General features: G+C 39.5%; 1 protein-coding gene across 1 annotated transcript in view; it reads left to right on the top strand.

Annotated features, from left to right (window-relative positions):
- Positions 1 to 13,592, top strand: part of LOC125451822 (unconventional myosin-Id-like) — a 136,208-nt gene that overhangs the window by 29,919 nt on the left and 92,697 nt on the right. The window contains exons 6-10 of the mRNA XM_048529446.2: positions 264 to 359; positions 1,325 to 1,441; positions 6,203 to 6,409; positions 7,815 to 7,960; positions 12,863 to 12,977. Of these exons, the coding sequence (XP_048385403.1) occupies positions 264 to 359; positions 1,325 to 1,441; positions 6,203 to 6,409; positions 7,815 to 7,960; positions 12,863 to 12,977 (681 nt within the window). The remainder of the gene's footprint in view (positions 1 to 263; positions 360 to 1,324; positions 1,442 to 6,202; positions 6,410 to 7,814; positions 7,961 to 12,862; positions 12,978 to 13,592) is intronic.

Consider the following 13,592-nt stretch of genomic DNA (forward strand, 5'->3'; position numbering starts at 1 on the left):
ACGTACATGAAATAGTGTAGGTTAGATGGGCTTGACATCGGTATGACAGGTCGGCACAATATCGAGGGCTGAAGGGCCTTTACTGTGCTATAATGTCCTATGTTCTATGTTTGAGAAATGTCAATGCATTCCTGTTTTAGGGGTTTCAAATACCTATGAAACAAAATATGCCCTGGAGAAAAAACTGGTCATGTGTGCTCATTAGCCCAGAATACTGGATCAGAAAAAATATATAAATCCTCTGCCATTGTGTACATTTTCAGCTGATCCTGGGTGGCTCTGATGATCTGTTGAAGTCCTTGTACTTGCAGAGAGAAGCTGAAGAATATGCATTTATTCGAGATGGAGCTACTGTCAATGTAAGTATTCAGGGGGTGAGGTTTTTTGGACTGAAATCAATTTTTCTGACAAATACATGAAACTAGTTGTACATGAAAGTTGTAGAGATGTAGCCTCTACAACTGTTTACAGTAGACAATTCCAGAAATTCACTACTGTCAGGCAGAAGAAATTCCTTCACATCTCAGTTGGCATTCCCCACATTATGCATTCCACCACAATGGAATGAAGGCAGCAAGTCCCACCAAAAACAGTGATCCCCTGAGGAATGTGAAAGATCTCCTATCTCCTGTCCTTTATCGAAGCTTCTATGGCAATCAGGTATTCAACTGAAAATGGACCTTTAAAGGCTAATTGCTTGCACAATAGAAATGGTTTAAGATAATCTTCTCGATGAGAACTAATAAATGAGCTAATCAAGTTGCAATTGCAATATGTAATCATGCTTGCGTTAGGGGCAGGTGGAAATAGCAGTGACATAACAAGCCAGTAACTTTGTGTATTTTAAGTAAATGCTTTTTCTGTAGAATTGGACAAACAATAGGTAAGCTAAGCTTTGTTCCCTGTCTACTATTGTTAACACTTTTGGTTGTCTATATCTTTAAATTAGAAGCATTCAGACTGTCAAATTTAGCCTGAAGCTAAGAGATGCTGCTTGGTCTAATGTGTTCATCGAGCTCCACACTTTGTTATCCTAGCCTGAAGCTAGTTGAGTCACCAAACTGCAAAGTATAAGCTCTATGAAACTAATGACAAGTATGGTCAACCTATCATTCCTCACTTTACAATGCGTATTTGAGTATTTTTCTTTTAAAATAATCGCTTAGTCATGGCACATGAGCTTGCGAATTGCGGGCGGTTGGGGGGCGAGTGGGAGTGGAATAGTTCCTGATAGCCTTTAACTTTAAATGTTCAACACTGCCACATAGCCTGATGCTAACTCTTGTCAATTTCTTTTCTTCACATGCATTTCAACAACTTTCAGTCTCTGATCAATGACAAGGAGAATTTTAAGGCTGTAATGAAAGCTATGGAAATCATCGGGTTCAGTGACAAAGAAATTGACACCATCTACAAAATCCTGGCCACCATCTTGCATTTGGTAATGATAAACTTTGATGAATAATTATTTCAATTAGAACATCTGAATGGGAATAAACTAATGCCTCTTGAACTTCTTCTGCCATTCAATTAAATTATAGATGCCTTACATTAATTTTATTTCCAGTCTCTGTTCCATTTTTAATAATTTTTCAATTAATCTGGTATTCATAATTGTTAGGCAAGGCTCAGAATTAATGCATTTATTAATCGGTTTTTAAAATGATGGAGATACTGAACAACTCCAGTACCATTACTTCTCAAAATTATTTTGATCTTCAGCTCTGAAAGCTCTAGCTCATTCAGCACCCATAGCCTTTTGGGTGGCTAGGTTCAGCCACATTTAGAGTACTGTGTACAGTTCTGGTCGCCACATTACCAAAAGGATGTGGATGCTTTGGAGAGGGTGCAGAGGAGGTTCACCAGGACGTTGCCTGGTATGGAAGGCGCTAGCTATGAAGAAAGGTTGAGTAGATTAGGATTATTTTCATTAGAAAGACGAAGATTGAGGGGGGACCTGATTGAGGTCTACAAAATCATGAGAGGTATAGTCAAGGTGGATAGCAAGAAGCTTTTTCCCAGGGTGGGGGACTCAATTACTAGGGGTCATGAGTTCAAAGTGAGAGGAGGAAAGTTTATGGGAGATATGCGTGCAAAGTTCTTTATGTAGAGGGTGGTGGGTGCCTGGAAGGCATTGCCAGCGGAGGTGATAGACGCAGACACGATAATGTCTTTTAAGATATATCTGGATAGGTACATGGTTGGGCAGGGAGCCAAGGGATACAGACCGTTAGAAAATAGATGACAGGTTTGGACAAAGGATCTCGATCGGCACAGGCTTGGAGGGCCGAAGGGTCTGTTCCTGTGCTGTAATTTTCTTTGATCTTGTTCTTCGTTGTTCTTTGTTCCAGATTTTCATTACCCTTTGTGTGAAAAGTCTTCCTGATTTCACTCTGAATTATCTTTTAAGATTGTGCTCGCTTATTTTGTTTCTCCCAACAAAACTCTACAGTTCCCCATGAAATGTTTCCATCACTTTAAAAATCAAATTATTTTGAACTTTGCCATATAAATACATTTTAAAGATGAAAACTAACATCATTTAAAATAAAGTATTTGAACTGATTTCTGGGTATGATCTCTCAGTCACCTGCCTCCCTTGGGGCAAATGGGATCCTGGTGGTTTTCTGTCAAGATACAGCAAAAATGTGTGAAAAATGAACAATATGGACAATGCTACAGCAGACCAATTCCAGCACGCCGACTTTTGGTGTCACTGGTGACAAGCCTGAGGTCAGATGGGCATACAACTTGCTGTCAAGAGGTGCAAAGGTACTACAATGCAGTTCAACAAGTATCCCCTGTGATGGGGCTACTCCTTCCGATTGTCTGATCCCACATCTACCCCATGTTCAATTAGCCTAATCAGTTTGGCAATCTGCTTAGCCATCATGTGGGAAATCAGTTTAAAATATTTCAAATGGGTATTTTGGAATTTAGTGGGAGCCCTACTTCCTGCTTTTCTGAACAGAAGTCTTCACACCACTGGACTAGCGATATAATTGTTATGGTGACAAGGTCAGACCAGAGGCTGAGAATCCTGCAGCAGGTAACTCACCCGCTCACCCACCTGCAAGGCACCAGTCAGGGGCGTGATGGAGTACTCAAAGAATTTGACTCATCCAGAACATTACAGTGTATTTTACTGGCACATCATTCACCACCTTAATCACTCTGTCCATCGCCAATGCACAGCATCAGCAATGTGCATCATTTACAAGTTGCACTGCAGCAACTCACCAAGTCTCATTTGACAGCACCTTCCAAACCTGGAATGTCTATGACCCATAAGGACAAGGACAGAGAATGCAAGGGAACACTACCACCTGCAAATTTCCCTCCCAGCTACAGACTATGTTGCCTTGGAACAATATCGAAATTTCAGCACTGCTGTTGTGTCAAAAACCTAAAACACTGCTCTGAGCTTTCCAAAAGACATACCTACACCACCGGGACAAAAGCAGTTCATGAAATTCATTCGCTATCCCCTTGCTCAAGAGCAATTAGGGATGAGCAATAAATACTTATGCAGCCAGCAACACCCACGCCCCATCAAGAAATTAATAGAAATAAACGGTTCAGTGTTACTATTGGTTTCCAATGATCTGTTTTAGCAGTTCTGTGTATTTTATTTGGATAGCCTACTGATATACATGGATGAAGACATAAAAGTCAATACAGATTAGAAAGACAAATTATGTTCCATTAAATTGAGGTATTCAATAAATAATGGAGAGGATTATTACAATGAGAGTTGTGTAAATGAAATTCCAAAAGCGTTTGCATAAAAACCACACATTTCACTTGTTAATAAAACTGATGCTCATTGGATTAAAGGGCAATGATTGCATAGATACAAGCTTAGCTAAGAGATGGAGAATAGAGAGTAGTGCTAAATTGTTGTTTTTCAAACTGGAAGGAAGTATGTGTGTCCCAGTGTATTGTTGTTGGGATCACAGTTTATTTTGATATAAATCAATGACCCAGGTTTGAGAGTGCTGAAGCATAATTTCAAAGTTTACTGATAACACAGAAGCTGGAAATTTACAGTGAAGTTAGTGGCAGACACCAGGATGACATTCACATATATACAGGGTGGTGAAATGGCCGGATGACATTTAGCACACCAAAACAGAAGTTGCTGAAAAAGCGCAGCAAGTCTGGCAGCATCTGTGGAGATAATATTAGAGTTAATGTTTCTGGTCCGGTGACCCTTCCTCAGAACTTTAGCACATTTGAAATTTAGCAAGTAAGTAGAATGAAGAGAAGCAATTAAACTCACTGGTACAATTTTCAAGAGGGTCCCTGAGACAAGAGAGGCAATGGGGTGTTATATTTACAAATCTTTGAAGGTGACAGGATGTCTTGAGGAGGTTTTTTAAAGGTGTATGGAGTTTTGACATAGGTAATAGAGGAGTAAAGCACAATAGCAAGGGGATAATGCTAAATCATCATAAACTGCAGGTTAGACCCCAGGGACTATTGCATCTAGATCAGGCAGAAAGGATGTCAAGGTTTTAGAGAATGCAGAAAGAAACTTGTTACAGTCTTAAAAGCAGTGAAAGACTTCAATTTTATTACAAAATTGGAAAAACTGTAGTTGTTCTTCCTTAAGTATAGAAGGTGAGGAAGAAATTTGATAAAGACATTCAAGATGTTGAAGGTTTTTGTTGGAATGAATAAGTAGAATCCATTTGCAGCAGCAAGACAGAGATTGAAGGTAATTCACAAAGAAAGACAGGCAACCTGAATGAATTTGACACAATGACTTTTTATCAGCTACAGTGCACTGCCTGAGAGTTGGTGAGAACAGATTCAGTAATAATCTCCAAAGCAAAATTGCATAAATACTTGGAAGTACAAAAACTTGTAGGGCAATGGGAAAGTGAACAGAGTGATGCAGCTAATTACCTAATTCTTGTAAAGAGCTGACACAGGAAAGATGGGCTGAATGGCAGTATTTTTCCATGATTGCACAAAATCCTGTGTGTATCAACCTTATTTATGGTTGTAGGCTTAATACTTAGAGCCATAGAGATGTACAGAATAGAAACAGACCCTATGGCCCAAGTTGTCCAAGCCAATCAGATATCCTAAATTAATCTAGTCCCACTTGCCAGCATTTGTCCCATATCCCTCTAAACCCTTCCTATTCATATACCCATTCAGATACCTTTTTAATGTTGTAATTGTACCAGCCTCCACCTCTTCCTCTGGCAGTACATTCTATACATGCATCATCCTCTGCGTTAAAAATTTGCCCCTCAGGTCCCTTTTAAATCCTTTTCATCTCACCTTAAACCTATGCTCTGTAGTTTTGAACTTCCCTACCCTGGGAAAAGACCCTGATTATTCACCCTATATACGCCCCTGATGATTTTACAAATCTGTATAAGGTCACCCCTCAGCCACTGACGTTCCAGGGAAAATAGTCCTAGCATGTTAAGCATCTCGCGATAGCTCGAACCCTTCAACCTTGGCAACACCGCTGCAAATATTTTCTGAAACCCTGCATAACTTACTAAAATTTAGGACAATGGTAGTACATTAGTGATATTGCTGGACTAGTAAACATGAGGTTTGGAATTATAATTTAGAGAACATAAAATAAAAACATGATTGTTTGAGGATTTGAAATAATCTATGAAAAGGTCTGCAAATAAAAAGCTGTTATCAGTAAAAATGAACCTGAAGTTTTTAGACTGTTAATGTGTATCCATTCATTATGTTACAAATTATGCGTCAATTCAATGATGTTTTATGGCATAAACAACCAAGCCTGTAATTTTTTAACATGCATGCATTACTCATCAGCATGTCTTGCATATTTCAAAGTTCCTCAGTGTATGTTTAAGTAAAAATGGCATGCCCTTTGGCCCCTTGCTACCTACCTGTGGGGTTGTGAGTAACACATTCCATTAGTCCCTGGTGTAATTATGCTATTTATGGATATGACTAGTAATTCTTCAATGTATATCCACTGTTCATATCTAGAATAAGCCATGATTTCTTTGTACATTGCTGAAGATCACATACATGCAATAATACCCTTGCTTTCTTTGTCTGTACCCAAAGCCCATGTGTAAGATGGGTACATCTCATTTTCTTCTCTGTGTATGCAAATTGTCAATTGACAAAGATTGTCATTACCCAGGGTGTCCCCATTGACTTTGTTGATTCTGCTTGTGTCTTTTTTTCACAGGGAAACCTAATGTTTACCACAGAGAGTGATGCTGCCTCCATCAGCAATGATGATGTAGTGTCACAGATTGCAGATATCACTATGACAGAGCCAGACACTGTCAGAAAGACTCTTCTGCATCGCACTGTGGCTACAGGAGGAGGTGAAGTGATTGAAAAAGGTCACACAGTGCAGGAAGCTGCATATGGTCGAGATGCTTTTGCCAAGGTAAAGAAATGCTGGTGAGATTAGGGTTTCTTTCACTTGAATGTTATTGGAGCTCTTACTCTTGCAACATAACTGAGCCTCATTCATGGCTCAATGTTAGCACTCTCATCTCTGGAGGTTTCAAGTCTTTCTGTGAGATGTTAAACTGAAACCCCTTTTATTTCTTTATGAATATGGATATTGATGAGATTTATGCTGGGCCATGAGGCTTTGGTGGAATACAACTCTACAGCTGCTGATGGCTCACAGTGCCTCTTAGATGCACATATTTGAGCTTTATGATCCATTCTGAATCTATCCTGTATAGTATGGTGTTGGCACCACACTACACAATGGAGGGTAAACATCAACATAAAGACAAGGCTCTCCAGTGGATATAACAGTTGCAAGGATCTATTTCTAACAAAAGCAGCAGAGTTCTTTCTAGTCTCCTGTGCAAAGTTTAACCCCAATCACACTTTTAAAATGGATTACCTTTAACTGATTGCTCTTTGTGGGATCATGCTGTGTACAAATCAATGACTGAATTTATGACTAAATGAATAATTTGGCATGCAGCACCATGATATTAGGTTACATATTCTTCAAATATAACCATTCATGTTGAAGATGAACAATATTATCACCTCCTCGATTTTATCAAACCAAAGGAGGCCATTCCTCGATTCAAGTTTAAGCAACTACTCCTCTTATCTCACTGACTAAACTGTTCACACCATATAGTAATAACACAGTGTGGAGCTGGAGGAACACAGCAGGCCAGACAGCATCAGAGGAGCAGGAAAGCTGACGTTTCAGGTTGGGCCCCTCCTCCAGCTCCACACTGTGTTATCTCTGACATCGGCAACTCTTACTATCTCTCATATCATACAATGCTATGACAGTAGCTTGAACGGAACAAAGTCTAACAACTTTTAAAGCTTGATATTAGTCACCTAGCTTACTTGTTTAATCATTTATATATATACATCCCTGCATTGCAATGTCACCAGTTTTAAAACATCATCCTCCTACAATGCTATCAGAGGCATTGAGGAGAAAAGAGGATTTTTGAGAATGTGGTTGCAGCCAGTTCTTTATACTCTTCTGCTGGGGCTTGGTTGGAAAATAAATTATAAAACTGTATCGATATCTTCGTAAAAATGTAATTGTGGCTTGATCATGCATTTTGTGAATAAGTTAGCATGGATTGAGAATGCTCCCACATACTGTGGGAAACTCCATGTGAATTCTGTATCCTTGAGTCAATGCAGAAGGAATTTTATTCTGTACCTGACCTGAGACTGTTCGTAGAAGATGACTCATAATATATTGGGGAAGCCTGATGAGCAAGAAGACAGGAAGAAGTGTTTCCTCTTTTAAGTGGATGTGTGCTATTTTCACTTCATCTTCCTTCCCTTCATAGGCCATTTATGAGCGCCTATTTTGTTGGATTGTAAATCGCATCAATGATGTCATTGAGGTAAATGGTTATGACCCACGCATTCACGGGAAGAACACTGTGATTGGAGTGCTGGATATTTATGGATTTGAGATCTTTGAAAACAACAGGTATGGAGCACAGAGGCATTATCTATTACTTGCTGAAATGTGCATTACAACAGATTTATACAATTTCTAGAAAACCTATTAGCATTGATCTACAATCAGACACTCACTAGATTTGCTAATCAGAATTTTTTACCTGCTAGGCTGATGTATCTCCAAGTCACACATATTGAGAGCAGGCCACATGTCACAATGTTCTATTTAAGTAGGAGCAACTACTGGCAATTAGAACTCTAGGTTACTCAAGATCAGTAGAAATTAGGAATCCATGGAAGAGTCAAGCAGCTGTCAATGTTTCAGGCCAGGGGAGCAGGAAGAACCACCTGAAATGGGCTACAGTAAGAGACAGGGTTTTGTTTGTGAGAACAGCCGAGATCAGCATTACTGATTGGAGGGAGTAGAGTCACAACTTCGTACCAGAGTATTGAGACTAAACATTGCCCTTAAAAAAAGGAAACACGACTTTTAAGTTAGCACACTGGGAAGCCAAATCTTCCTGAGTAAAATAAGGCATAAAAAATTGATCATTTATCTATAAGTTTTCATTTGTGGCAATTCTCCTTATGTCACATTGAGTCATTGAGATTCTATTATACAGTCTCCACAAAAATAATTATTGATCTGATTCTAGATATTTTACTCCAAATCAAATAAGTTACCAGCAATTCACTCATCTCTAGAATCTTTGTTTGTTGTGCCCATAGTCATCTCTTTTCAATCCCAAACCCTTAACTGGCATTTGTATCTTTGCAAAACATTGATACCTCAGATGCTGTTTTTTCCTGCTTATTCCCAAGTTAGTAAATTAAATAAAAATTTTAAAATGAATAGATTGTATTCATTTTCACATTGCAGGAAGAACCCAAAAATCATTGGTGTAAGCCATGCGGAGGAAAGTGAACAACAGTAAAAGAAAAACTTGCTGATGAAGAAAATAATCAAATTTAAGATAAACTTCCATTCCAAGGAATGAAAAGACATAGGTGACCAAGTTTCTATCTACATTCAAAACCTGTGTCTTTGAATTGGACAATCTTATAAATTCCTTAAAGAGGCACAGAGAGGAATCAGAAAACTACAGGCCTGTCATTCTAACGTTAATTGTGGGGAAGTTACAGGAATCTGTGGTGGAGGACTTAGCCAGGTTGAGCAAGGAGAATCTGCCTGGATTTCTGAGGATTTAAGAAATGTTACCAGTGAATAAAAGAGTGTCAATGAACGTTGTCTATACCGATTTCCAAAATGGATTTGAAAACGTTCTGCATGAAAGAACAGTAGTGATAGTTGTCCATGATATTGGAGTCAAACTTGTGATGTAGATTTGTAATTGGCTAGGAGATACCTGATAGAGAATAAAGATAAACATCACATTCTGTAATTGGTCCGATGTGATAAGTGGTACTCCCAAAAATCTGTATTGGAGGAAATCAGCTTTTCTTAAAATATATTAATTACTTTAAAAATGAAATAGGGAGTTGTATTATTCAGGTTTGTCGATGATAGTTAATTAGGAGGCACATTAAGTGTTTTGGACAGATCATGAAGTTATTTTACCATCCTTTTGGAGACCAGTAACTGTACACATTGAATGCCAGTGCCCAACATAAAAGAATTGTATGATGTAATTTCACTTTTTAAGAGTTTTACTGTAGCTAACCAACTGAAAATAACTTTAACTAAGTACTACCTAATCAGCAATCAATTCTCTAAACAACAGAAAAGTTAGCCCTTAATAATGCTTGACCACCACTGATAATCCAGCACTGCATTTTTTATATATTGCTACAATATGTTTTCCACAGGATCACAGTCTTCTTAGGAAACAGTCCACAGCCACACCCAACTTCCTATTTCATCATATTATAACGTCAAGTAATCAGTTTTTTTAAAAAAAATCACTTCCTTTAGAAGAAAGAAAGACGACAAACTAAGAACAATACAGCACAAACACAGGCTCTTCGGCCCTCCAAACCTGCACCAAAACATTTTGCCCTTCCATACTGAAACTGTCCTCACTTACAGGATCCGTATCTCTCCAGTCCCTTCAAAGTGTGTCTTCAATGCTATTATTGTGCTGCTTTCACCACTTCCTCAGCAGCACAGTCTAGGCACTCAGCACATTTTGTGTGAAAATCCTGCCTCGCACATCTCTTTTAAACTCCCCCCAAATCCTGGACCTGTGTCCCCTAATAATTGACTCCTTCACCCTGGGAAAAATCCTCTTATTTCCACTCTATCCATGCCATTCACAATATTAAAAACTTTTATCAGATCGCCTCTCAACCTCCTGCGTTCTAGTGAAAACAAACCCAGTCCATCCAACCTTTCTTCATAGCTGAAATCCCCCATACCAGGCAACATCCTGGTTAACCTTTTCCGTTAGACCGACTGACTCTGGCAATCTTTCCTACTTGGTCTTGCCTGTGCAAATCTTTCAGATTCTTTAGACAGCTATGAGATTTACCTCTTCAATTGAAGATGATCCTTCCTTCCAAATGATCTGAAGTCCCCACTTGCTTCAAGAAGGCCACTATCATTCTCGTCCCAAAGAAAAATCTCGCAGCACGCAATAACTACCAGCCGGTGGTTCTGACGTCCAGAATTGTGAAGTCCTTCGAGAGGTTAGTCATGGCTGACATCAGCTCTAGCCTACCAAATTTCCTTGATCCTTTGCAATTCACCTACTGGCCCACAGCAGACTCCCTGGCCCTACACTCATTCCTGGAACATCTGGATAAGAGAGATACCTACATCAGGCTCCTACTTAATGACTACAATCTGTAAGAATAGGTGACAATACCTCCTCCACTATAATTCTCAATACCACTGCCCCACAAAGATGCGTACTCAGCCCCCTACTGTACTCCTTACACACTTGCAACTGTGGTCAAATTCCACCCCAACTCCATTTACAAGTTTGCAGATGACACTACCATTTTAGGTTAGATGTCAAACAACAATGAGACAGAGTACAGGTAAGAGATTGAGTGCTTAACAGCATGGTGTAAAGACAACAGGCTCCCCATCAACGTCAGCAAAATGAAGCTGCTGACCATTGACATGCAGAAGCGTAGTAGAGGGCACATCCCCTTCTATATTAATGGTGCTGAGGTGGAGATGGTCAACAGCGTCAAGTTCCTGAGAGGGATGATCATCAACAATCTATCCTGCTCCACCTATGTTGATGCACGTTCAAGAAATCACAACAATATCTCTACTTCCTCAACAGGCTAAGGAAATCTGACATGGCCACAAGGATCTTACCAATATTTATAAATACAACACAGAAAGCATCCTATCTGGATTAATTGCAGCTTGGTATGACAATTGCTCTTCCCAAGACTGCAAGAAACTTCAGACAGTCATGAACACAGCCCAGTCCATCATGTAAGCCAGCCTTCCTTCCATTGACTCTAGCTATACTTCCCACTGCCTCAGGAAAGCAATCAACATAATCAAAGACCCCTCCCTCCCTGGTTGTACTCTCTTCCACCTTCTTCCATTGAGCAAAAGATATAAAAGTTTGAAAACACATACAAACAGATTCGGGTCGAGGTTCTTCTCGGCTGTTATCAGATTTTTGAATGGTCGTCTCAAATATTATCTTTCTCTGCACCTTCTCAGGCTATAACTCTGTACTTTGCACTCAGTTCTGCTACTCTGATGCACTTTGTATGGTATGACCTGCCTGTATTGCACACAAAACAACACTTTTCACTGTATCTCAGTACATGTGACAACAATAAATCAGATTCACCAAACTGACGATGCCTGCTAGCTTACAGTCCTATGGTGACTACATTGGCTTCAGCCTTTTGTCTCTCCCTGAAACCTCCTTTACCCAGTCCAAAACATTTCATACTTTATTCCCAGTAAATGCCTCCATGGTAAGCAAAACACGCAGCTGGTTGTCCATCAAAATTTGAAGCCGGCCACATGACTCACTTTGTTTTCTTATTTTTACAGTGAATTAAGGAGACAGTATAAAACATAATCACCTTATAAAACTTTTTGTTATAACAATACCAAGAAATATAAGCCCTGCATTATATAAATGATTTATTAGTTCAAACATTGCAGATGACACAAAACTTGGAATTATAATGCACTTAAACGCCATTGACTATAATGGTTCTTGAAGATGATTTGTCACCACCGTCTCAAGGCCAATTGGGGATGGGTAACACAAGCTGGTTTAGTCAACAATACCCACGTTCCAGGAATGAGGGGAGAAAAAACTTCAGAGCTCATGGATGGGTGAAATGTATAGGTGTGTGACAGATGAAAATTAATACAGAAAAGTGTCAGGTGATGTATGTTTGGAGAAAATAACTGGAAGTGCAAGACCAGAGAGACTAAGGCGTTCACATGCACTGACCTTTGAAGTTGTCAGGAGAAGTCGATATGGCTTCTATAAGCAGAAGCTTAAAGCATAAATGAAAGTTGGTGACCTCAGCTGGCTAGTTTGTGATTCACATTAATATCAGTGCAGGGTTTGATCCCCATTCTGGCTGAAGTAGGCTCAGAGACAGTCCCTGAAGACATACAGTACAATCATGGCACTAATCATGGTTCAGTAACCCATGGATAATCAAAGATGTTACCTTGAGAGCAAAGAAGAGTACAAAAACAAGCAAACTATGGTAAATTTTTATAAAACGCTTAGGTACACCTTGGAAGACTCCTGACACAATGGTTAGTATCTGAGCCTAAAGTTCTGGGTTCAAATCCCACTCTGGTGCTGGATAACAACATGGGGCCATGGAGTAATTGATTATTGTTGCCCTCTCCTGGTGATCTTTTGTGAGATGTTGCTGACCTCAGATATTAATCTCCAAGACGGAAATACATTTATATGCAAGAAATGAAAGGAAATTCTAATGGTTTGCTATGATCTTCCTGCAGTTTTGAACAGTTCTGTATAAATTACTGCAATGAGAAGCTTCAACAGCTCTTCATTGAGCTGATCCTGAGGCAGGAGCAAGCAGAGTACCAGAGAGAGGGCATCGAGTGGCAACATGTAAGTCAAGTCTTATATCAAGGTGATCAAGGGTTATGGGGAGAAAGCCCCAGAATGGGGTTGATGAACTTATCAGCCATGTTTGAATGGCAGAGCGGACTCAATGGGCTGAATGGCCTAATTTCTGCTCCTATGTCTTATGGTTTACGGTCTTAATTCATTGCACTATGGGAAGTAATTTATCAACAGAATGCAGAGCTGAGAAAGTTAACAGTGACCCTAATGAAAGGTTATGAAGCATTATGCTAGTGTTAATATTGGTTGGGGTCTTTAATCTCTACCCATTCTATGTTCCAATGTGAAATTTTCCTGATTTAACACTGGCAGAATTTTTAGCCAACTGCTAGTCTGCAAGCGGTCTCCAAATGGCATTACCAGCCCTAGAATGATGTAGATTGACATTTCAGCAATGCTGTAGCACCTGTATAGGGGGTCAATTAGTTTGCATGGCTGGTTTGCAAAGCAGACTGATACCAGAAGTGTGAGTTCAATTCCCACACCAGCTGACATTACCATGAAGGACTCTCCTTCTCAATCTCTCCCCTCACCTGAGGCATGGTGACCCTTAGGTTAAGTCACCATTAACCATCTCTCTCTAATGAGAAAGCATCCCAA

This window comes from Stegostoma tigrinum, chromosome 5 (genome assembly GCF_030684315.1).
Source record: "Stegostoma tigrinum isolate sSteTig4 chromosome 5, sSteTig4.hap1, whole genome shotgun sequence".
NCBI lineage: Eukaryota > Metazoa > Chordata > Chondrichthyes > Orectolobiformes > Stegostomatidae > Stegostoma > Stegostoma tigrinum.